We start from the raw sequence: 22,949 nt of genomic DNA, 5'->3' as shown, positions 1-22,949 counted from the left end.
TAATAAAAACAAAAAGCTCCACGTGGCGGCCTATTCCATGTGGTAATGTAGGCTCACGAGAGTCACGTCATCACACGAAAAAGAAAAACTACAAAAAGTGTTATGTGGCGTCGTAGGCTCACATGTGCCACGCAATAACATAGGCTCATGGGTGCCATGTTATCACCAAAGAAGAGTATTTTTTCAAGGGAAAAAAAAGCACCACATGACGACGTATGCTTACATGTGCCAACCACCAAGGCAACCCACAAGTTCTCACCTCGACTTTGGTGGTGCAGATCGATCTCAAACCATACCACTTAATCTCGATTGCCTCGCCAACTTTATGATGTATCCTGGATCATCCACACCTTTCCACCCCAATAGTAACTTCATCACCGACTTGGGTGATGCAATGATGTGGTCAACATTAGGAAGGGGTATGTTAACCATTCCGTAGGTTAACATGGTTTCACCTATCCAACCTATCGTAAGGCACTTTCTTACCTGCTTATACAGGTACTTATTTTTTTGTAAGATGACATTAGAACATATAAAATGGCCTTCCCTTATATTTAATATCAAATAGGAAAAGTCTAAGGACTTCACGTACATACTTGTTTAAGACTAGAAATAGAGGCTAGACCATTTTTAAGTTTGGTTGGCCTAGTGTGAAAACTAGTCACTTGTATCTAAGTCATTTTTGACTATAAGCAATACACAATCATTCTCGTATAATAGAATACTTGTGAGCTCTCCTTATCCATCTTCTTGCTTGTATATATGCTATTGAATCTTGCATGTTTGATGGATGCTTGCTTGTAGATAGGATTGGTTGTAGGTTTTTTTGCTTGCATTAGCTCCCTCTTTATCCCTCATCTTTTGTGATATGAAGGAACATCTCTTTTTACCTCCATCTAGGCATAGAGAGCTCTACCTTCACCCCATCAGCAAAACGAGGAGCATTCTGGTATGATAATGGAGCGAGGATGCGACGGAGGAGCTAGCACACCAACATAGGGAAGTTACATTTGTGGCTCTATGGCAAGACCCAACAACACATGCTTTGACAAGGCTAAGGCAAGATCTTGACTTGAACACGCTTGTCTAAGCTTAAGATGATAAGTGGGCATTGCATAAGAAATTCTATGGATGCCTCCTATATCGAATAAGGATACATATGTGTAAAGAGGCCTAGGTGAACGAAAGATTTGTAAAGTGTTTAAACATAGAAGAAATGAGAGTTAATTTGTGGTCCACCATTGTAAAGCTCTTCTTGATTAACACAAAGTCATTTGGTAGCATCTCAATGTTAGTTGTTTGATTCTTTCAATTTGTTTCGATCTATCTTTGAATGACGAAGTGTAGTGTGGAACAAGTGCGAGCCTAATCCCTCTAATTCCTCACGCAATCTTTCTTGTCGGAGTTTCTCTCTTTTCCTTCACATGTGTTCACACGTGCAAAGGGACCAACTTCTAAGTTTTGGAATGGTATTCTAATCTTTGATTAGGAGTAAACAACGAGAAATTATTATTTTTGTAGTGCCAGTGTGTGATTTTTTGCAGAGTCTTTCTCAAAGGTTCAATACCTTGCTATACAGCCAAGAGTCATGAGTTCCTGCAGTGGTTCTCCGTAAAGCGGAAAGAGAGCAAAGCATCGCAGAGCCCCCTTGCTTGCAGACCCTTGTCCGCGGCACAGTGGTGCGTTTGCTGCTGAATCTGGACACCCTACCTTGCATACCCCGCCTTGCCCCTTTCTCCCTCCAGAGGCGAACTGGAGTCTGTGGGGAAGTATCATGCCCCTTTACCGCACCGGGGCAGCAGCATCATGGGTAGCACAGAAGAGCCCGAGCGGAAGCGTCGCCATCTCAACCACAGCTCCGTCCCTCCGGCACTCAAGAAGCAGGCCCCTTTGCCCTCTGCCGACGACAAAAAGGTATGCCTTCCCCTTTATCTCCATCTCCATCTCTGAAAGTGCAGCAAAACCTCCCCTGAAACAGACAGATCCATCACCACCATGGGAATGATCTCCCGCGCAGTAGAACACCGACGCTCGAAAGGAAGAAAACCTGAAACGTCATTTAGGTCGCATGTTCAGGCATGGTTTAGGTTAAGTACAAACAGTATTTTGTTTCTGGTTCTCCGTTGTTTAGGTCACAAAGAGGCTGAGCTGAGTCTTAGGTTTGCGCATGTCTAAACAAAAAAGCTGAAACCTTACAAGTTTTCCTTACACGGGCACTGACCTGGTATGCTTGGGAAGGGTAAGGTTAACAACCGCCCAGAAACAGCATGCTTTTTTCTGTTTGCATAGGTTACACAGCTACAGAGCTCCAAGTACGCTTGGGAAGGTTAGTGAGGGTAAGGTTAACAACTCACTGAAAGCAGCAGGCCTAGAGAAAGTTGAACGAGGGCAAGGTAGCCAAAAGGTTGAGTTTTGCTCCCTAGGTTGTTCGTTTTCTGGCAACACCATAAACAGTGAATTAAGGCAAAAAAACAAAAAAGAAGAAGGATTATTTACATTGCTTCCAGGGTAAGAAAACGGTGTTCTAGGCCAGACCTCAACAGTTTTCATATCCATAGAGTAAACACTGCTCTGTTTTCTGAAACTTGACATGCTTTGAGTCTCCGGCATAGTTTGCATGCCATCCTCCACAGTGTAAGATGAAGCTTGCCCTCACACCACCTTCTTGATTGAACTAGCTAGATCCTGGAGTTGTGTTGCAGGTGGACGCGGTGATGCTGCAGTACCAGAATCAAAAGCTTGAACAGCAGCTAGACGTCCAAAGGAGTGAAATCGATGCGCTAGAGAGCAAGTTCAGTCAGCTCAAGAACAAACAGGCCTCCCATGAAAGCTCTCTGCAGTCAGTTCACAATGCCTGGGGCCTGGTCAGCTCTTGTAACCTTTCTCCTTTCACCAGGTTTTGTTTTGCAGCTTTCTGCTTTAGCACAGGTTCTGGAGGTATCTTTAGTGAGTGGCTACCCCCTTGCTTTAGGTCGGAACTTTGAAGTGCTACCTCATTTTGCAGTATGTTCTCTGTTGTTGTAAAATGGTCTCCTATGAATTAACATAAAATGAATGCTTTGCTATAGTTGACGGAAAAGCTTGAGCTTCTTGCTGTGCGTGCAACTCCCTTTGGCAAAGGAGAAGCATCGGATCATTCGGCCTCTTCAAAAGGCAAGCATTTCAAATTTTAAACCTAATAATATTTGTCTGCAATTTGATGGGAAGTGAAATCCAGCTTATGGTAAAAGTTTATTTCACTGGCAGATGCCGTCAGTAGCTACGTTCCTCCCGAGGAAGCTTTTCTTCACAGATTGCTGGAGACGGGTGCAACGGAGAGCAGCAGTGGAAGCAATGACATTCTTTCGGCTGAGTTGACTCTCAAGTCTCGTCAGGCTACCACGCGGAAAAGTGTGGAGCATCTGGTCCGTGCAATTGATACCCAGCGGGCCAAAAGAGAGGAACTTTTTCAAGCATTTAAGTGCAAGCTGCCCAATGGTGGCAAGTTTCTAAACTACCTGATTTAGAACTGTCCTAAGTGTAATTTCTGTTTATGGTAGACACTCAAAAGCATGCCAAAAGTATCTGAAGGATTGATTGTGTTTGAGAGTACAACTTTTTGTGATGTACAAGTTGGCTGGATGCTACATGTAATTGCTACCAAGGGTTCTGGATATGGACAGTACAATGTTGTAGTTGGTATCTAACTTCCAGCTTGTTGGGTCAGAATTTGGTCAGCAGATGGAAAAGATTCATGATGATCTGAGAGAAGAAGTAGTATATTTGAGGTCAGCTATGGATGTGCTTCATTTGAAGCACAAAGACCTCGCATCACAAGTTCGCTTATGGCGCAAGAACACTGCACAGAATCAAGCCGAGGTCAAGCTGTTAACAGGTAGTTTGTTATGATTTGGTCTTGTTTAAAGTCTTACTATACCATGGCTCACAATTTCAATTTTCTACGTGACCTTGTTTGCAAAGTTGCAACGTTAATGGTATCAAGCTAGAAGGCTGTGTTTGGCCATCCAGCTCATGTCTCTTAGTATTTCAGTTGGAGCTTGTATACAAGCAAGCTGAAGTGATGGTAATATATTTTCTTATTTGTACACAAGGGGAAGGAGTAATGCTCTTTAGTATGAGCATACTATCAAAATCAGGAAATAAGCTTGTTGGCTTTTGCCAGTTCCTCTATCAGGGAGCAAAGGCTCTTGGTTGTTATCAGAGTAGGGTTCAAAACTGTTGAAACCTAGGGGTGTCATGACGCATAGTTTGGAAGCCCCAATGGTTGCAAGTGCTATCATTAGTGTTGCTTGTGATTTTTTCTAGTCCTTAAATTGGCCCAATTCCTCCTTTTGAACTATACGTGAAGCCTGCTAATATATTCTGGTTTGCATTGGAAGGTGAGCTGGATGAAACTATCATTGACCTTGAGAGTACAAGGCAGAAGATTGCAGCTTTGAGAAATAAGAAAGATGCAGTTCCAGGAAAGCCTGTTTCTTTAGTAGGTGAAGCTGGTGACAGAACTGAAGAAAAGCTTTTTCGAGGTACCAAGGGTCTGGAAGGCGCAGTAGAAGAGGCCAAAGTATGCCAGAAATTGAAGTTCTGAATATTCACATCTTTTTAAAAGCAGATTGAAGTTGCTAAAGTTCTTATTTGTTCTTATCTTTCTGGTTGATGTATAGAGTCTAGCATTGCAGAGGTTGAATGATCTAGAGGAGGCACAGAGAGAGAAAGTGAACTTGACTGAACAGCTTCACCAAGTGCAGGTAATTTATGTGCTTTGAGGAATGCAAAAGACATACTTGCTGCTGTCAAAAGTTTAGAGCTTTTAATCATCTGTGTTCTTTTAGAAATTGCAAGTTTTGACTTGGTTTCTGAATTTGCAACATTGTAGGAGCTACTTAATGATGAACAGTATGTTACAACATCCCATTTGTATGTTTTGTTGACCGAGCAAGTCGAACTTTTGAAAAAAGAGTTGGAACGGTACCAGTCCCTACTGGATAACCTAGGGGTAATCCTTTGCCCAGACCATGCTTATTTTATATTCAGAAGAGCTAGATTTTCATGAAGTAGACATTCGTTTTCCAGGTGGAACGAGATGATGTGTCTAGATGTGCTAAAGATGCAAGTTTGAAAGCTGAGGCTAGTGAAGCTGCTGAGAAGGGAAACTTAATATTCGACGACAAGATAGTTGAGCTGGAGTCCAAGCTGCACAATTGCATTGCTGAGAGGAACAGCCTTCATGTTAAACTAGATGAAACATCTCATGCTTTGGGTAAAGTTTCTCTATGGATATTCTCATGTGTGTGTGTGTGCATGTTGGGGACGGGGCTAAGATATGTGGAGTTTTTAATGTTGTCATTGCAATGCTTCAGAGCGACAAAATGAAGTTGCGGAGTTCAAAGTCATGGTGTCAACTTTAGAGAAGGAGATGTGCATGATGCAGCAACAACTTGATAAGTACAAGGAAGCCACATGTGGAGCTGAGTCGCTTAGGGCAGAAGTGGAATCGACAAGCCTGCTACTGGACAAGAAGGTTCTTGCATTTATGGTTTAGATAATCTTTTTTGGTTGGCAAATCAAACAAAGTTGCTAATATACCACTGCGATTTTGCAGACGAACGAATGTAAGCTTTACCTGGATAAAATTGCAGACCAGGCTGCAGAAGTTAAATCACTTAAAGATGAGGTAAGAGAATTATCTTTTATGTGTAGGTTTTGTAGTCATGCAATTGAGGTTCAGGTGTGTGGAATCTTGTGAATTACGATTTAATCTGGTTATCATTTTAGTCGTATCAGGTCTTGTTATCATTGTTCTTTTGTTACCTTGGGTTTTGCATGAGATTCCACCGGTCGGTGTAGAATGTTTGGTTGAACACAGTGCTAATCAAGACACTTAAATACACTAAGATTTAATGGACAACAAGCACAATACAAGATGTAATTTGCTAAATTTGACAAGAGACGCACGATGAGCTAGAACGGCCAGCCCCTTCTTCAAATAGTGTATATTAATCTTGGGAGAATCAAGTGAATAGTGTCGTGGGCATTTTTGACCATATTTCCATACCGATGGATATGAATATAGGTTTGTAAACAATATGGTTGTTAATCTTCAACTCACACTATTCTCTCAAGTGTCCATGTTTTCTACTATCTGCTCTCTATTGTTCCACCCACACATGGTAGAAACAATCTGCAAGAGAGCGCTTAGGACAAGAGAACACTACGCAGGGTATGTTAACATGGGAGTCGATGTCAACAGAAGTGTTCGCGATGGAAGTGTTTGGAGTGTTGAAATCTTCAATTTGTCACGATCCTTCGTGACAAAAGTCTTCAAATGGATGTAGGGGACTTTGGGAAAGTGTTTCCTATAGTCAACTTTGGAAAGGAAGCTTGAAAATGCTAAAATATTGCATCTTTCTATTTATGATGTCGTGGAGCTGTCGGCCTGTTTCCTAGAGTCCACTGCCTCATGCACAAGTATATAAGAGTTGCTCCCTTTATTCATTCAATCATATCAAGACTCAAAAGCTTGGGAGAATCAAGACTCAAAAGCTCACTCTGCACTTGTACGAGCTATCTCACCAGAGGTCTCCCCCGCCATGCAAACATTGGATTGTGCTGCTTCTGTTTGGAGAAAGCTGACAGACCTATATGCACGGGACTCTACAATGCGGTCTATCAACCTGTCAACCTATTGGGTCAGCTCTTTTCTCTGGAGTTTACAGCAGGGACTTCCATGCAATCGTTTGTGATGAAGGTTAAGGTAATTCATGACCAATTAGTGGCAATGGGTACTGCCCTGACCTCTTCTCAATTAGCTGCTCTCCTCCTCATCAGGCTTCCTCTAGATTATGACATGGTTTCCTGAGCTTTGCGGGTTCAGCTCACAACACGTTCCCTCGAGTTTGATGATCTGTGTACTCTCCTCTTGGAAGAGGAATCCATCCTAGTTTCACAGGGGAAATTGAAAGTTTCATCGTCTATTGGACCTGATCAGGCACTCTCGATGGTGCAGAAGAAAGTTCGGAGTCGGTGTTACAAGTGTGGGAAGAAAGGCCACTTGTCAAAGGATTGTCAGTCTAAGGACAAATGCAAAGCCAGGGACAAGGGCAAGTCTTCTAAGAAGGGCAAAGACAAGTCACATGACACTGACACAGACTCGTCTAGTGATAACCCGAGCTCTCCAAGGCCTTACAGTCTGGAGAGAACATGACTGGTGTCTTGCTCTGATCCTAAGGGCATCCCCCCGCGTGCTGTCTTCCAGAAACGGCTTGTGGGCGGGAGAGGGGGCTTTCAAAAAGCTCGCTTATATTAAATCTGCAGCATGGGACCCGTGTGTCGGAGTTCCAAGTATAAAGACAGGCAAGTTGACTTGATGGTCCGGATAAGTTCCAGGATCAACCAAGTTTCCTTCATGGTTCAGATGAGTTCCAGGACTATTGGTTAGCAGAGACTATGGACAGGATGTGTTCCATGTTCATTTGTTCGAGGTTATTGGATTTGATGTGTTCAGAGTTCTACTTTGAGTTTGGAGCCAAGCAGCTTTCTTTTGCTCTTTATAGTGGCATTATGTTTTCTGAAGACAACAAGCTGACATGTGCATTTTCCGAGGTGTACTCAGTACTGGCCATGCTGAGGTGTCCATGGTCGCACCTTTGTCATCAGTTTTCTTCTGACTTTTTTGCACACTTAAAGATGCAGAGGGGGTGTTAAAATATTGCATCTTTCTATTTATGCTGTCATGGAGCTGTCGGCCTGTTTCCTACAGCCAATTGCCTCATGCATAAGTATATAAGAGTTGCTTCCTTTATTCATTCAATTATATCATTCATTGCCCTATTTGCTGGCTTTTGTACTCTGAAACCTCAAGCTAATAAAGCTCAGTTCTTGCTTGCAATCTCTCTTTCATGTTCATTGCTTCCGCTTGTGCACATTCTTTCAAAAAATAGGGTTTTCAGCCAAAAGATAAGAAATTTCAACAAAGAAAAGGATTGTTTTGTTGTGTGTCAACTGTTGGAAGTGTGTAGGAGAGTGAATACGGCGTGGAATCACTCTTGGGAGCTTGGAAAACACTCTTACAAGCTTGGATATGGTGTAGGGAAGGAAAAGTGCAGCCATGTGGTCTCATGAAAGGAGGCGTCAACTTATAGAGAGAGGAAGAAGAGAGATGATGAGATGTCCACCCCGGGTGTCAGGCTGAGGGGGAAAGCTAGTTGGGGTCCAAGCTTGGATTGACACTTGGTTGGTTTCTTTCACCTCGGGACATTAGTGTGTGCGAACACATAACGGGTCATAATTTATAAATGAGTTTTGGTCGCCCAAAACTTAATAAAGTGTACACACTCACTTATTAATTAATGCTAGTTTCTCAGGCTAGGTCTTGACCAATACTTACCACCTGTCACGTGCCACACAACTATGTCAGTTATAGACAGTTTCACACGCACGGTTCACGGGCGAGCACCTCCGTATCTACTGGAACTACACATTGGTCAAGTAAGTATGAAAACAGCATGCAAATTCAATTTGCAGGCAAGCACATAAAGAAACTATGCAATATAACATTGGTATGGCAATCCCCATTCATGAGACCATACCAAGATAGATGTCATGTGCATAAGCAATGCCATGGACCTTCTCAAGGCTAAATCCAGAAGGGGGCAAACAGATAAAGACCATGAACCAGTAGAAGATAGGTGTAGAACTAGAATGTAGGAGCTTCAGGTGTAGCATCTGTGGTGGACATGGAGCAGGACAAGTGGGATCATGGAGGGAAGTAGACGGCTGAAGCGCATGATCCAGATAAGGGCTGTCGGCTGATTCCAGAGGGGCCAGGGACTGAAGCGCATCAGAAAGACAAGAGCATCTAATAAAAGTACTTGCGTTTTTGTATTTTCTGGCAGGGCTGCTGGCCGACCAGCAGTCGGCCAGTTCCCCAAGGATCCCAAGGGCTTTAAATAGGCCCACTTGCTCATTGTTCTAGGCATTCACTCCCACTAGGGGTTTGGATCATTAGGGGTCCCATAGGGGACAGATTTTGGGTGTGTTACCACCTTTTATGTAAGGCAGCCCATGGCTGCAGATTTAGGTACCTTTTTGTACCATAGAATATACTGAATTTTCCAGCACCTCTCTCTCTTTCTCTCTCTCTCTCTCTCTCTCTCTCTACTCTCTCTCTATACTTGCGTTTTTGCATCAAAAGGTTTTCCCAAGAGTTTAGGGCTGAAAGAAGACTCCCAGAGCTTCCGCGCATTACATTGGTATCAGAGCATCAGGCTCAGTAGAGCTAAACACTGATTCAGTCCCATATGATGGTGTACAGGTCCAAGGTACAGGAAAGTACACGGATTCGAAGCCCAAGGCAAGAACACAGATCGGGAAGAACTCCCAGAAGGTTTGTTGGTGTTGTTCCACAGTGCCAGATGGGGATGGCAGTTCCGTGAGCCAGATAGGTTCTCAGGTAACGGTCCCAAGGGAGGTTGATCCTCCAAGGGTGATGTGAGAGTGCCAGACTCAGTTCCCAGGAAAGAAGACCAAGACCGTGTTCAGAGTCAGGGCAGGAACGGATTGTGGACTAGAGAAAACCCGGATGCATCGATCTTCATCAGAGACAGTGGTTTGGAGAACGCGTCGGGATTTCAGAGAAAAGGGTTTGCCAGGGATGGCTGGATGACAGAGGGACTTCGGGAAAAGGATTGGGATGATGACAGTCATCCAAGAGCAGGTTGGATTCTTGTCATCAAGTTTAGCAGAGGGGGATGTCATGTGCATAAGCAATGCCATGGACCTTCTCAAGGCTAAATCCAAAAAGGGGCAAACAGATAAAGACCATGAACCAGTAGAAGATAGGTAGAACCAGAATGTAGGAGCTTCAAGTGTAGCATCTGTGGTGGACATGGAGCAGGACAAGTGGGATCATGGAGGGAAGCAGACGGTTGAAGCGCATGATCCAGATAAGGGCTGTCAGAAGGTTTTCCCAAGAGTGTTTAGGGCTGAAAGAAGACTCCTAGAGCTTCCGCGCGTTACAATAGACGTTTTCTAGGTAAGTACACGAGGTACCAGCCCTAATGGAATACCAATCTTCCAAGTATTTCCGGGCATGTATACAGAGACACAAGTTCCAACGGAAGGCCAAATCCAGAGTATCACATGATTGGCATCAATCCCTTGTATATGCAACTTCCATGGACGCCTTGCACATGCTTTCTTGGTTGGCACCTGTTGATTGAGTAGCACCTAGGCTTGGTTGACTTGGCTTCCAGCTGGGCAAGGTCTCTAAGACTTGTTGGTTGCCTGGCCAAGCTCCTTGGGTTGGCTGATAGCTTGCTCAGCCCTTCTATGGAACCCTAGTTGACTCATCTCGGAGTGGGCTCACATGGGACCAGTTTTCACTCCAGGTCTTGCACCTTCTTATCCAGATATGTTCACGTGGCATCCAAGTGCGAAATGCACGTGACATCCTCTTGTGCTTAACTTGATGGAAATTGCATAGCCTCTAAATAGTCTGTCAATAAAGCTGGATAGTCTTTGAAGAATTATTTGTCAAGCCAAACCGCTTCGTGAGTCTCTCGGTCTTGAAACTTCGTGAGGAATTGTCTTCGTCTTCGGCTTGAGTCATGCTTGAAGTGGTGCAAAAGGATCTGTTCTGGAATCATTACTTCAGCTTCATCAACTATGTTTGGTTCCGTCTGGTCTTTCACATTTGAAGGGATTGGACTTGCATATGGTTTTAGCCAACTGACATGGAACACATCGTGCAAAGTCCAGCTTGGAAATAGCTTCAACTTCATTGACACCTCATTGATCTTTCTCTAGATTGGAAACGGTATGAAGCTTCTGAACGACAACTTTGGGCATCGCTTGTCCACCCGTTTCAGTCTTTGCTTCATAACCCAAAGATAAATCCAATCTCCTTCCGAGAACTTCACATCCCTTCGGTCTTTGTTGGCTTATCGAGTGTAGCCCTCCTGCGCTTTAGTCAACCTGTCTTTAGTTGATTCGAAAATCTCCTAGTAAGACACTGTCATTTTGTTCGCTTCAAGTACCAAAGACGAGGTTCTGGGCAATAGCAAATGGAATAGTCTTCCAAACGTTGCTTCATGTGGAGTCCTGCCAATAGCTGAAGAAAACGAATCATTCAAAACTGCTTGAACTAAAGGCAAATACAATTCTCACTTACCTTGTTGATTGTGGACATAACACTTCAGCACCTCAAAGGCCAATTGGTTGCAAATTTCTGTCTGGCCATCAGTCTGTGGGTGAAATGCATTGGAAAAATTCAGTGTAGTATCAAAATTATCTAACAATGCTCTCCAGAAATGATTGGTGAACTTGGCATCTTAGTCTAACACTATGGTCCTAGGGATACCGCCAATTGGGTACCAATGCCGAATGAACAAATGGGCATTATCTTCGGTGGTCACATTGGCCCTGCATGGAATAAGCATAACAAATTTGCTAATCTATCAACAATAGTTAAGCACTGCGTATTATGCTTTCTTGGATTGGAAAGTAGATTTGTGACAAAGTCCATCGATATATCTTGGAAAGGTCCTTTTGGAAGGGGTAAAGGCTGTAACAAACCTAGCTTCTTCCCACGATGAGCTTTCACTTTCTAACGTCACAGTTTTGTACATGAGTGAACACATCGCGTCTCATTCTTGGCCAATAATATTACCTGTAGCTTCTCCAGAGTCGAATTCATGCGCCGGTGACCACCATGGAGAAGAGTTGCCCTGAATGACTTCATAACACAAAGTCGGCCTTTGTAAAAAAGCCAACCATCTCGTATCAAAAAGTGGTATGGTCTTGTGGCATCCAATGCATGCTGCCATTGTGTACCGAGTCATTCCCTGTGACTGTAGAGTGACATGGGACGGGAAGATGCTGCCATCCCCAACATTCCCGAGTCTAAATAGTAAAAATGCCCATTCCCTGTGACTATGCGTGAAGCATAAACGAATTCCGAGGAGCCATTCTCAATCTTTTCCATCCCCGTTCTCCGTCCCCATTTCGCGTCGCATGTGACCATGGCTTCACGTTATCTAGTTTCGTACCAACAAGGTCGAGTGTAGTGGTTTGAATCAATGTCACTGTTCCCTTCTTGCTCAAAGCATCGGCCACTGGGTTGGTCTTTCTTGGAAGGTACTCGATCATACCACCAAATTGTTGAAAGATTTGGCTCCAGCGATGCTGACGGTCACTCCATTGTGCGCTTGGCATGGTCTAAATCTAGCGTAATGCTTGATGGTTAGTGCGAACCTCAAATTCACGACCATAAAGAAAATGCTTCAAATGTTTCAGGGACTGAATAACTGTTAGGAGTTCTAGGTTGTAGAGCGAGTAATTCTTTTCTGTGGGTAGTAACGTATGGGACATGTAAGCTAATGGATGGCCATTCTGTTGTAATACAGCTCCAATCGCGATGTTACTCACATCAGTGATTACTTGGAACGGCTTGTTGCACAAGGCAAGCACTAGACAAGGCACTTCTGACAAAGCCACCTTGAGGTTCTTGATTGTCTCTGACACTCGTGGAATCATTCGGATACGTTGCCTTCTAGTCTTGACATCGTTTAGTAGATCGGTGAGATCCGCTGAGAGGTCAGAGAATCTGTCTATGTCGGTGGAGTATAGCTGGTGTATACCCATAAAGGATATGATGTCGTATGCGTGTTGTGGTATCTCCCAATTAACAATCTCGGCCACCTTGGCTGGATCAAGTTGGATGCCCTCGGTACTGATTATGTATCCAAGGTAGTAAACCTCGAACAAATAAATTTCCAACTTCTTCTCATTGACGTAGAGCTGGCTACTTTCCAGCAACTTCAAGACTTTCACCACATCAATTTCGTGCTGCTTAATTGTAGTTGAAAATACCAGTATGTCTTTGAAAAATATGAACACACTGTCTATTTGAGTCCTTGAAAACTTGCATCATCGTGCGGTTGAATGTGGTTGGGGCGTTCGTCAAGCCAAAAGGCATGACCACAAATTCACAGTGAGCCCGTTCCGTACGAAAGGGTGTCTTGGGGATGTCCTTCAACAATCCTAACCTAGTGGTACACACTCTTCAAGTCCAGTTTCGAGAACACCTTGGTTCCATTCAGCCTCTCGAGAATGTAATCTATTTGAGGCATCGAGAACTTACTCTTGATGGTCAGCTTATTGAGTGCATGATAGTTGACACACAATCGAGAAGAACCATCTTTCTTCCTGACGAACAGGATTGGAGCTGGAAATGGCGACACACTTGGGCGTATGAAGCTAGATTGCAACAGTTCTTGGAGTGGGTGGTCCAACTCCGATCCCATTGCCTTGGACAAGCGACGTGGAAATAGGCTCGAGGGATCCGAGTTGAGGAGGAGGTCTATCTTGTGGTCCTCCTGTCTAGATGAGGGGAATTGGGGAGGGAGATTGTCTCAAAGAAAAATCTTTTGGAACTTCTCATGGAGAGCGTGGTACTTCTCGGAAGCATTGGCCACTGTTTGGGCAGTGTGGGTATAAATCATTGCAGACATAGTTCATAACATTCGTGTTTGCTTACTTTTGCAACATACGCGTTTGAAACTCGTGTTTCATACGTGCTTTTTTTAAAATGTTTTTCTGAGGTTTAATGTTTTTTGAAAGTTGCTACGTTTTTTTAATCGAAAATTGGTCCACACAATGAGCATTTATGTAACTTGTAAGTTGTAACTTTGTAGGTTTTTATAATGGAACTTGGAGAGCTTGAGTTTACAATGTATATTTGTATCTATTTGTCTAAATCTCGTCCTTTCTATGAGGTATTATATTGGTCACGTATGTTACTTGGCCCAGGCCTGAAACATACTCGAAACATTCTTACATACTTGGATGCGTATGTGTTTGCTAAACGTATGTTATGAACTATGATTGCAGATTGTGCGCGTTTCTCGATTTCTCGTTTAGCCTACAAGTGGCTTATGAGAGAAAAGTTTGGGATTCTTGGCTCACATTTAATGGTCACCGGGGCTTTGGACACATTTCGGATAATCTGAAAAGTGTGCATGTCCCAATCAATATGTGGCTGGAACTTACACAAACTCAATGGCCTGAATCACTAATTTAGCACCTTGAGCTTCAAACTTGATGCTTGTCGTCATTCTTGTGCTAAATCCCTCAACCTTTTTGTCCACCAAAGTCAGGACGAAATGGGCCGACGAGTGGCCTGTTTCGTGACCGCATCCTCCATGTTGTTGTCAAACAAGACGACGGCTGCTTAGCCACCTATGTAGCCAAAGGTCGTGAGCAATTCGTTGCGCCCATTCTCTTGGTCTTGGACACCCTTTTGCTTATCTTCGAGCTCCCGACTAATGATTGCACCAACCGAAGAACTGGGATCCGAAGAACTAGGGACAATCGCTGGGGTTTGTGTGAGAGCTGGACTCACCATGGAAGCCGTGGAGGTTGGGGTGGGTTTCTCTGGAGTGGTGGTCTTCTTCGGACACTCCTTAGAAGTGTGTCCTTTTGTGTGACATAAGAAACACGTACCCTCCTCCTTGTACTGAGGTGCGTCTTAGTACTCAGTTTCCCACTGGTCGAGCTTTCTGGTCTAGAGTAAGCTTGGGCGCATTGGTCGAGATCTTGGAGCCAGTGGTTCTCGTGCTCTGTCTTGGGGAAAACTTTCGTCTGGTTCTGGCCTTTTTCTCATGAGGTGGGTGCCTTGGGGGTGGAAGGCTGGGAAGTCTTGGGCTTTCCACCAATGTACTTCATTTCAGCACTCTACGCATCCTCGAAGGTGGCTGGTTGAAACATATGCACTTCCCACTGGATTTACTTGTCAAGGACATAAAGGAACTGCACTTTCTTGTCCTTGTTAAATATGCCCAGTTGCGCCCAGTTGCAAACATAAGTTCGAAATCTTATTGGCAAATTGTAGGACTGGTTGTGTTTTGATGCGCCCCCCCTAAACTCGTGTTCGAGTTGCTCAAGGTAATGGGGCGGTAGAAACCGTTGCTTAAGATCAAGGACAAACTTGTTTCAGAAAGAAGCCGCTATACCTAATCTGGTGTGGGCATGAGCCCATTGGGTCCACCAAGGAATGGCCTCACCTTCCAAATACCAACTAGCCAAGATCACTCAGTATCATTCTTTCTAATTGCAGCTAAATAAGCGTCGAATTGATGCAACGATGAATAAAGGGTTGTGGGGTCGAGTTTACGATTATACTTACTGAAGATGTTACCTCACGGTCTTCTATTAATCAAATCTCCATTGCTCACATCCGCAACTTGAGGGTCCGAACCCGGCTGCGGTCGTAACCCTTCAAAAGGGTCATTGGGTAGAGGATTTGCTATCGGGATTTGGGAAACATAAGGAGAGGGAGGAGACAAAGAAAAAGGGGTTGGAAAATGGATTCGCTTTGCTAGGGCCAAGATTTGCGTCTTTTGCTCTTCAAATTCGGTGCTCTAGTCTGCGAGTGCTGGCATCATCGTCTAGAACATATCATGCACACTCATGTCTGTCACCCTCGAAGGATTGCCTGGTGCTCTTTGTTTCGAAGTTCGTCGTTCTATGAAGCTCGCCATAGCGGGGAAATGCACTTCTTTTCCGGAGTGCAATCTGACCATCCACTATGCGCGTGGGAGACTTTCCGTAGGAAAAGCAACCGTCCTTATAGGGACGAGTCACACCGAAAGGGGTGGTCTGTCGGAGTCTAGAAACCAATCACACAAGTGAGAATTTTTTTTGTTTTTTTTGTTTTTGGTTGAATCTTCACACTTGAAGAAGGCCCTAATACCAATGTAACATGCGGAAGCTCGGTGGATGAATCGATAATTTCAATGCTCAAAATTCAGCAATTGTTTGCGACGAAGATAACGCACAACATAGAGAAAAGATGTATATATATATATATATAGAGAGAGAGAGAGAGAGAGAGAGAGAGAGAGAGAGAGAGAGAGAGAGAGAGAGAATACCCTCTGTAGGGCCTCCACCACGAATGGTGTATTTGTTGTATTAGAATGATGTAAATGTATAAATAAAGATTGGTTCTTGACTTGCACTCTTCACCTTGGTTGGAACACTCCCCTTCCCCTTTGGCTGTCCTGGCCCTTGGAACAAACCTGTCCTTTGTGAATTATGAGATGAATGTACTAAATTCTGCCTCGGGTATTTATACCCCCAACTAATGCTGGTCGGTTGGTTCTAAACAGGGATCAGCCTATTTTTAGTCCGGATGAAAATATTGCCCTTTTTAGGTAGCGCTTTCATACTGTAGACCCTAGCTGCCTTGCGCTTGATTTCTTGTCTTGCGCTAGTTTGCTGGGTAGCACCCGGGCCTAGCCGATTGGCTGGGCAAGGTCTCTAAGACCTGTTGGCTACATGGCCAAGCCTCTTGGGCTGGCCGATAGCTTGCCCAACCCTTCTATGGGTTGGTGAGCAAGGCCTAGGGCCTTCCTGGCCCCTGTTGGGTGGCCTAGAGACTACCCAATGCCTAAATCAAGAGATGCAATATCTCCTTCCCAGGGTAGCCTTAAGGGCTGGCCTTGTCTACATGCAATCCTACATGCTTCTACGAATGCCTGGAAACTCTCAAGTCACCTAACATCATTTCAGAGGGAGACTCACAGCATGGACTGGCACTACTTCATGTGTAGGACAATGCACACCCGATCTTGGACGCGTAGAGTGGAACCTTGGTTGACTCGTCCCGGACTAGGTTCACATGGGACCAGTTTCCACTCTAGGTCCTCCACCTTGTTTAGATATGTCCACGTGGTATCCAAGTGCGAGACGCACGTGACATCTACCCATTAGCATCTATGGGAAGATAGTTCTTGAACTTCACAAGGTAACACCTGACAAGTTTGTCTCCAACAAGCTTGTGTTTCTTGTGATACACAATTTGTTCTGGCCGCAAAATCTCTTCAAGCTCATCCACCTTTGGTGGATCCTCAATGACCGGTTCATTGGGTTGCTCTGGCCCGACATATTTGCGAAGGAGACTCACATGAAAAGCATTGTGTATATGCCAATGATTACGCAATGCCAATGTGAAAGCCACTTCATTGAATCTTCTTGATCACTCGAAAAGGCCCATAGTACTTTGTTGCAAGTTTAGGGTATGCACCCTCTTTTCCAAGCCTCTTATTAAGTCTTGCTTTCTCAAATTCCAACAATACTCAATCATTCTCTTTGCTTTCTATGCTTATTGACAACCTTTTTATGTTTGTCTTGTGGGCTTGCAATGGCTGTCCGCACGTGAGGAAAGACAATATCCAAGTCTGTTACATACTCATCAACTGCAAACATCTCATCCTTTGTGTGACGGATGGGTGGAAAAACCACCTTACCATATACAATCCCAAACTGGGTCTTTCCGTAGATGCATGCACCGTGTTGTATGCAAATTCCACAAGCGGTAAGTACTTCTCCCAAGAAGACTTTTGATCCGTCATATAACATTTCAAGAGGTCCAACACGGCTGAATTTGTAGCCTCACTTTGCCCATCTGTTTGAGGGTGATAAGCTGATGAGAAGCACCAATTTGGTGCCCATATTATAAAACAAGGCTTGTCAAAAGAGACTTGTAGTCTTGGGATCTCTATTCCCTACAATGGACTACGGCATTCGTGTTTGTGCCATAGTTATCACGGAACGGGAACGTTCCGGGAACGTCGGATGCTAGAACGGGAGCGGGAACGGGAACGGGAGCGGATCGGGAACGTCGCGGAACGCCACGTCATATGACATGTCAGCATATGACAAAAAAATGTAACTTTTTGTATACGGATAGCCAAATATGCTTCATAATATTTTCTCCCCCAAGACATGAACATACATTTTTGCAAGCAAAAAAAAAAAAAAAAAAATCGGAACGTCCCGACGTTCCGGGAACGTGCCTACGCCCGGAACGGCGTTCCAGCGTTCCAGGAAGGCGGAACGACGTTCCGTGGTAACTATGGTTTGTGCATCTCTTTAGTGTGGGAACTGGCCTTGTATAGGCGCATGTGTATTTTCTCTCACCATTTATAGGTCGTGGGATATTATTCATGTGAGTAGGGCAATCATGTCCTTTGCCTATACAAAGACCCCTCTCCCCTTGTATTATTGATCCATCCTCAAGCACACACACTGTATTCTGCAATCTCTCGCTCTTTCTTTCATTGTTCACGCTTCCGCCTGTGCACAATCTAACATGGTATCAGTCGCTTAGATTCAAGGGGCTGCCTTCTGCGTTTTTTGCCTCCTCCTCCTGCATTTTAAAGGTGCTGCGTTTTTCTTGGAGGAGCAGCTGCTGTGTTTTCTTCTTCGGTGCCTCTACTTCATCAATGATTTCCCTCTTCTTGTGCTCTTGCCCCTTGCGAGTCTCGCTTGGTGCCATGGTGCATCCTTGAAGGTGCTGTGTTTTGCTTCTTGGAGCAATTTGCAGTTTGTTTTAGGTGTTTGGTGGCTGTTTTTTCTGTTCGGGCAGCAGTGGAGGGTGCTTTCTTCGTGTGTGGAGAAGCCCACCTACTAGCAGTTTTTTGGCTCTCCTTCTTCTTCCCGGCCCCCCCCTCCTTGGTTGTGTGTTTCTAGTGAATTTTGGGACTGTTTTTTGCTGCTGCCCAGTCCCTTTCTTTCTCAGTTTTGAGAGGGGGATGATTGATCCGCATCCCTTGCTCCATTGGAAAGTGCTCGATTGGAAAGTGCTCGAGAGAAGTCTTGGACTGCTGAGATTTGTGGTTTTTGTGGCTTACTTTGTTGCTATGGATATGCTGCCCCCCCCCCCCCCCCTCTCTTACGAACAAGGAGGACAAGTTGGATGGAACCAACTATGTTCATTGGAAAGTGAATCTGCGGGTTTGGTTTATCCATAAGAGTCTATGGGAGATTGTTTAGGGCAATGAGAAGTAGCCTGAGCGTCCTTTGACGCCGAGGAGACGTTGGACCTAGGATCAGGAGGATGAACTCCTTGTTGAATTACAAGTCTTGGAGGATTGTGATTCGAAGGCGCACTCAGTGCTTTGTGTGCACCATTACGAAGGAGGTCTCACCAGCCGTGGAAACTCTTGCGAGTGCACATCAAGTTTGGTCCAAGTTGGAGGATCTCTATGCACAAGGTTCTTCAATGATGAGGACCCTTACTCTACAAGGACAACTCTATAGTCTGGTATTTTTTGCTGGTAGTTTGATGCCTTCGTTTTAATGAAGGCCAAGGTTATCCATGACTAGTTACTGGCAATGGGTGTTGCCTTGTTCTCTGCGTAGTTGGTTGCACTTATCCTCACAAAGCTTCCTATGGAGTACGATGTGGTTTCTTAGGATTTGTGGTGCTAGGCCACAAAAAGCAAGTTGGATTTTGATGACCTCAGCTCTCTTCTCTTGGAAGAAGAGCCCGTCCTTGTTTCACAAGGTAAGGTCAAGATGTCTGTTAATGGTCAGGATCAGACACTTACTACAATGCAGAAGAAAGGTTGGAGTTGTTGCTACTCGTGTGGGAAGAAAGGACATTTGTTGAAGCGCTGCTTGTCCAAGAAGAAGGACAAGGGCAAGGGCAAGGGCAAGGGCAAGGGCAAGTCTTCATCCCAGAAGAAGGGCAAAGATAGGACACATGACAGTTATTCAGATGCTTCTAGTGACTCATCTAGGGCTCCCAGGGCACTTCCGGCTTGGGAGGACCGCGATGATGTTTTTCTCTAGTTATACAGATAGTTTCTTCCTAGGTGCTTTCAGCCAGAGGAGGCTTGTGGGCGGGGGAGGGGGTTGTTAGCAGCTTCATTTTTTGGTGTATGGGAATCATAAGTGGGAGTTCCAAGTGTGAAAAATTTGGCATGACAAGGTCAATTTGGTAGCTATGGATTGAGTAAGTTTCAAATTCATTGCTTGGTTTAGCAGAGATTATGGATTGGATGTGTTCCAAGTTTATTATTCAAGGTTCTAGTATGTGATGTCTTCCCATTCTGTCGTTGGGGGATCCGACAGCTCATCATTCTATACTTGGAGTTCACCACACGTTGGTGTGGGAATTCGGAGCCAAGAAGATTTCTTTGGTGTTCAAGGTGGCATTTTGCTTCGAGGAGCCATGTTGGTAGGTGCTCTTTTCGAGGTGTATCTGATACTGTGCAATACTGGAGTGTCCATGGTTTCATCTTCATCAACTTGTCTTCTTCATACTTTTGCACACTGAAACCGGCCTCTGGTAGAAACCAAAGTGCGGTAGACTAGCAGTCACCTATCCAATTGTAGTCCAGACAATTAAACAAATAAACCAGAGCTAGAGTGCTCCAAAACAAAAAGGAGAACGACACCTGTTGGCCCCAAAGCTTGGCACCCCTTTCAGTATTTCTTTATTCAATTTCAATGGAAAAGCTTAACTGAGTACAACAAAGCCAGTCAAGCAAAAGAAACGTGCATGTCCAATCTGGCAACCCTCAAGACCTCTTAGCATAGAGGATACACACACAGATCTGTGTCCCACAAAAGCAACACACTGCTATCTCCTCTAATCAACCAAGACAATGCAACAGGGAAGCCTTGAGCACGCATCTGGCTGTTCCATGATCTTAGCCTTGAACTCAACCAAAGAACAATTCCACAATCTAACTTTGTTTCCACCCTATGAACTATCAAACCCTTCCTCTCACAAAGGGCTAGAGAGAACCACTCTAGAGCAGTCTTAAGCTAGTGAAAAGAGAGACTTCAAAAGACATCACCTGCAGTCCCACTTGCTTACAAAGAAAGAGAGACTTACAGTCTTTATGTTGCTTTCCACAAGAGAGAAAAGACTGGAGGAAAAGCCCCGAACTGTCCTGTCCTCTTGTCTTGGAGCCGGGAGAGAGAAAAACAGTGAGAGAACCTGCTGTCCAGCCTTGTGTTCCTTTCTCACAATTCACACTTCCCAACTGATAACCATCTTCTTGCCAAAAGCAATGGAGAGAGAAATTAAAGAACCTGCAGGTGCCTGTTTGCTCTGCAGCCAGCAGCCAGCAGCCAACCAACTCTTCAAGAACTAAAGAGGGAGAGAGAAAGAAAGAAAGATATATTAATGTCTGCAAAAGGCCAAAATTGGCCTATGAGACAAACAATTAGTACAATGATGTTCCTCAAGTCATCAAGAGGAAAATGTGGAGTGAGAATAAAATGTTCAAGTATGACAACACGACCATAGGGGACTCAATGGTGGTGTACAAACGAGAGGGTGTGGATGGAGTACTAGGGCTACTAATGCATCTCTATATGCTGAAGGGGTGATACAAGTATGATATGTTATGTACTCCTAACTCCATCCAGTCCCATAGTCTGGGTACAATATGTCATACATCCGATCTGAGGATGCCGTAAATGTCTGGAATGTGCGTCTTGGATCAGAGCAAAAATGTGCCAGCTGCTCCTCGACCTCCTGCTGGTGTCGAGACCGGATGGCCGCGATCTCTCTGTGGTGTAGCCTACAGTCCCTGAATCTCTAATCAGTCCGTATGATCTCCCTCTTGAAACCAGTCCAGTCTGCGCCTGAACCCTCTGTACAGCAATCAGGCAAAGAAGCGCAGCTTGCCCACAACCTTCATAGCCATATGCGCAGCACTGCAGGCGCCTGTAACTGTTCTTCCCAGCCTTGAACTTTGTGTTGCCTGCCTACAATCCCTTCCAATAAGCATGCATAGGAGAGGCACAGCCCTGCAGCCTGCTGCTATACACGATTCTTTTTCAGAAATCTCCCACGCCTTACAGTCAGCCTCACGCTTCTCTTCTTCCAAAAAGCAAGAGAGAGAGATAGAGAGGGAGGCGTGTACTCTAAAAGTAGAGTAGCCCCCTCTCCTCATAAAAATCCTAAGGTCCATAAAGTTTATTAAAACTTATGCCTAGGGGCCACCCAAGGTTAAAACATTATAAATATTAAATCCCTTGGTCCCCCTTCACACTTGGGGATGTCCACACATGTTACCATTTGTCCGGGCACCCAAGTATGAATCGTGAAATATTTATCTTGCTCACCGACCACCATGCCCACACTTGTGTTGTACCACTTTCACAGGGTCATGACATACCCCCCTCTTGAAAAATGGCAAGCGTCCTCGATTGCAATCTGGTGATATAGCAAGACATCCAAAGTGAAAAGTACAATATGGCAAGATCAACGTCCCAATCTCTCTAAGCCATGCATATGTAGCAACATTCACTGCAAACCAATGGTGTAGTAATAGTCCAAGTTGTATACCACTGTGAACCATACACAACCACAACATCCAATGTGACTAGTACACATATATCATAGAAGTCCCATAAACAGATGTACTGTCAGCCATCAGTACCTTCGGGTGAGACAAAAGCTGCACCAAGCGATCTCTAGATGTCATCTGAGCCTGTCTGTATCAAGGGAGTGGAGGTGCTACCCCCCTCTTGAGCATTAGGCAATGCTCCAGACCCATGCTCTGCTGAACGCGAATGAGCCATAGCAAGAGTCGGCTCCAACTCAAAGGCATCGAGATAAAGGTGCAAAACCTGAGGTGAATTTACTAAGTCACCCTTCTCCATCCACTTGGCATCCATCGGTGAATAGTTCTTGAACTTCACAAGATAGCAACGGGAAACTTTACCTCGTACCTTTCTTTCCTTATGTGCTAGTATTTGCTCTGGAATAAGAACCTCATCAAGTTCCTCAACTTCCGGCTGAGCCTCATCTGATACATCATCAGGCACATCCCCACGGAAAGGTCTAAGTAGACTCACATGAAATGCATTGTGAATCCTCCAGTGATCTGGTAGCTTCAAACGATAGGCCACCTCACCAATCTTTTCCAATACCTGAAAAGGTCCATAATAGCGCATGCTCAACTTAGGGAATAAGGGTCCTTTACCCTTTATCCTTTTGAGCCTAGCTTTCTCAAATCGCAAAAGAACCCAATCATCCAATGCAAACTCTAATGCACGTCTGTGACGGTCTGTTGCTTTCTTTTGCTTTTGCCGAGTTTTCTGGAGTGCCAACTTAACTCTCCGATAAGCTTCATCCATGTTCTCCA

At 44.6% G+C, this 22,949-nt stretch overlaps 1 protein-coding gene across 1 annotated transcript in view; it reads left to right on the top strand.

Moving 5' to 3' along the window:
• Positions 1–1,524: 1,524 nt before the first annotated feature.
• The window catches only part of LOC147642481 (E3 ubiquitin-protein ligase BRE1-like 2), a 69,125-nt gene continuing 47,700 nt past the window's right edge, over positions 1,525–22,949 (top strand). Inside the window, exons 1-11 of the mRNA XM_086806952.1 lie at positions 1,525–1,914; positions 2,703–2,864; positions 3,069–3,153; positions 3,247–3,480; positions 3,707–3,874; positions 4,380–4,561; positions 4,662–4,745; positions 4,874–4,993; positions 5,071–5,257; positions 5,358–5,518; positions 5,600–5,671. Coding sequence (XP_086663078.1) covers positions 1,807–1,914; positions 2,703–2,864; positions 3,069–3,153; positions 3,247–3,480; positions 3,707–3,874; positions 4,380–4,561; positions 4,662–4,745; positions 4,874–4,993; positions 5,071–5,257; positions 5,358–5,518; positions 5,600–5,671 — 1,563 coding nt within the window. The 5' untranslated portion in view covers positions 1,525–1,806. The remainder of the gene's footprint in view (positions 1,915–2,702; positions 2,865–3,068; positions 3,154–3,246; positions 3,481–3,706; positions 3,875–4,379; positions 4,562–4,661; positions 4,746–4,873; positions 4,994–5,070; positions 5,258–5,357; positions 5,519–5,599; positions 5,672–22,949) is intronic.

This window comes from Cibotium barometz, chromosome 1 (assembly GCF_041138505.1).
Source record: "Cibotium barometz isolate CiBa-2024 chromosome 1, ASM4113850v1, whole genome shotgun sequence".
NCBI classification, from domain to species: Eukaryota; Viridiplantae; Streptophyta; class Polypodiopsida; order Cyatheales; family Cibotiaceae; genus Cibotium; species Cibotium barometz.
Note: the sequence above shows the minus strand (reverse complement) of the source record. Positions and strands in the feature narration are given on the sequence as shown.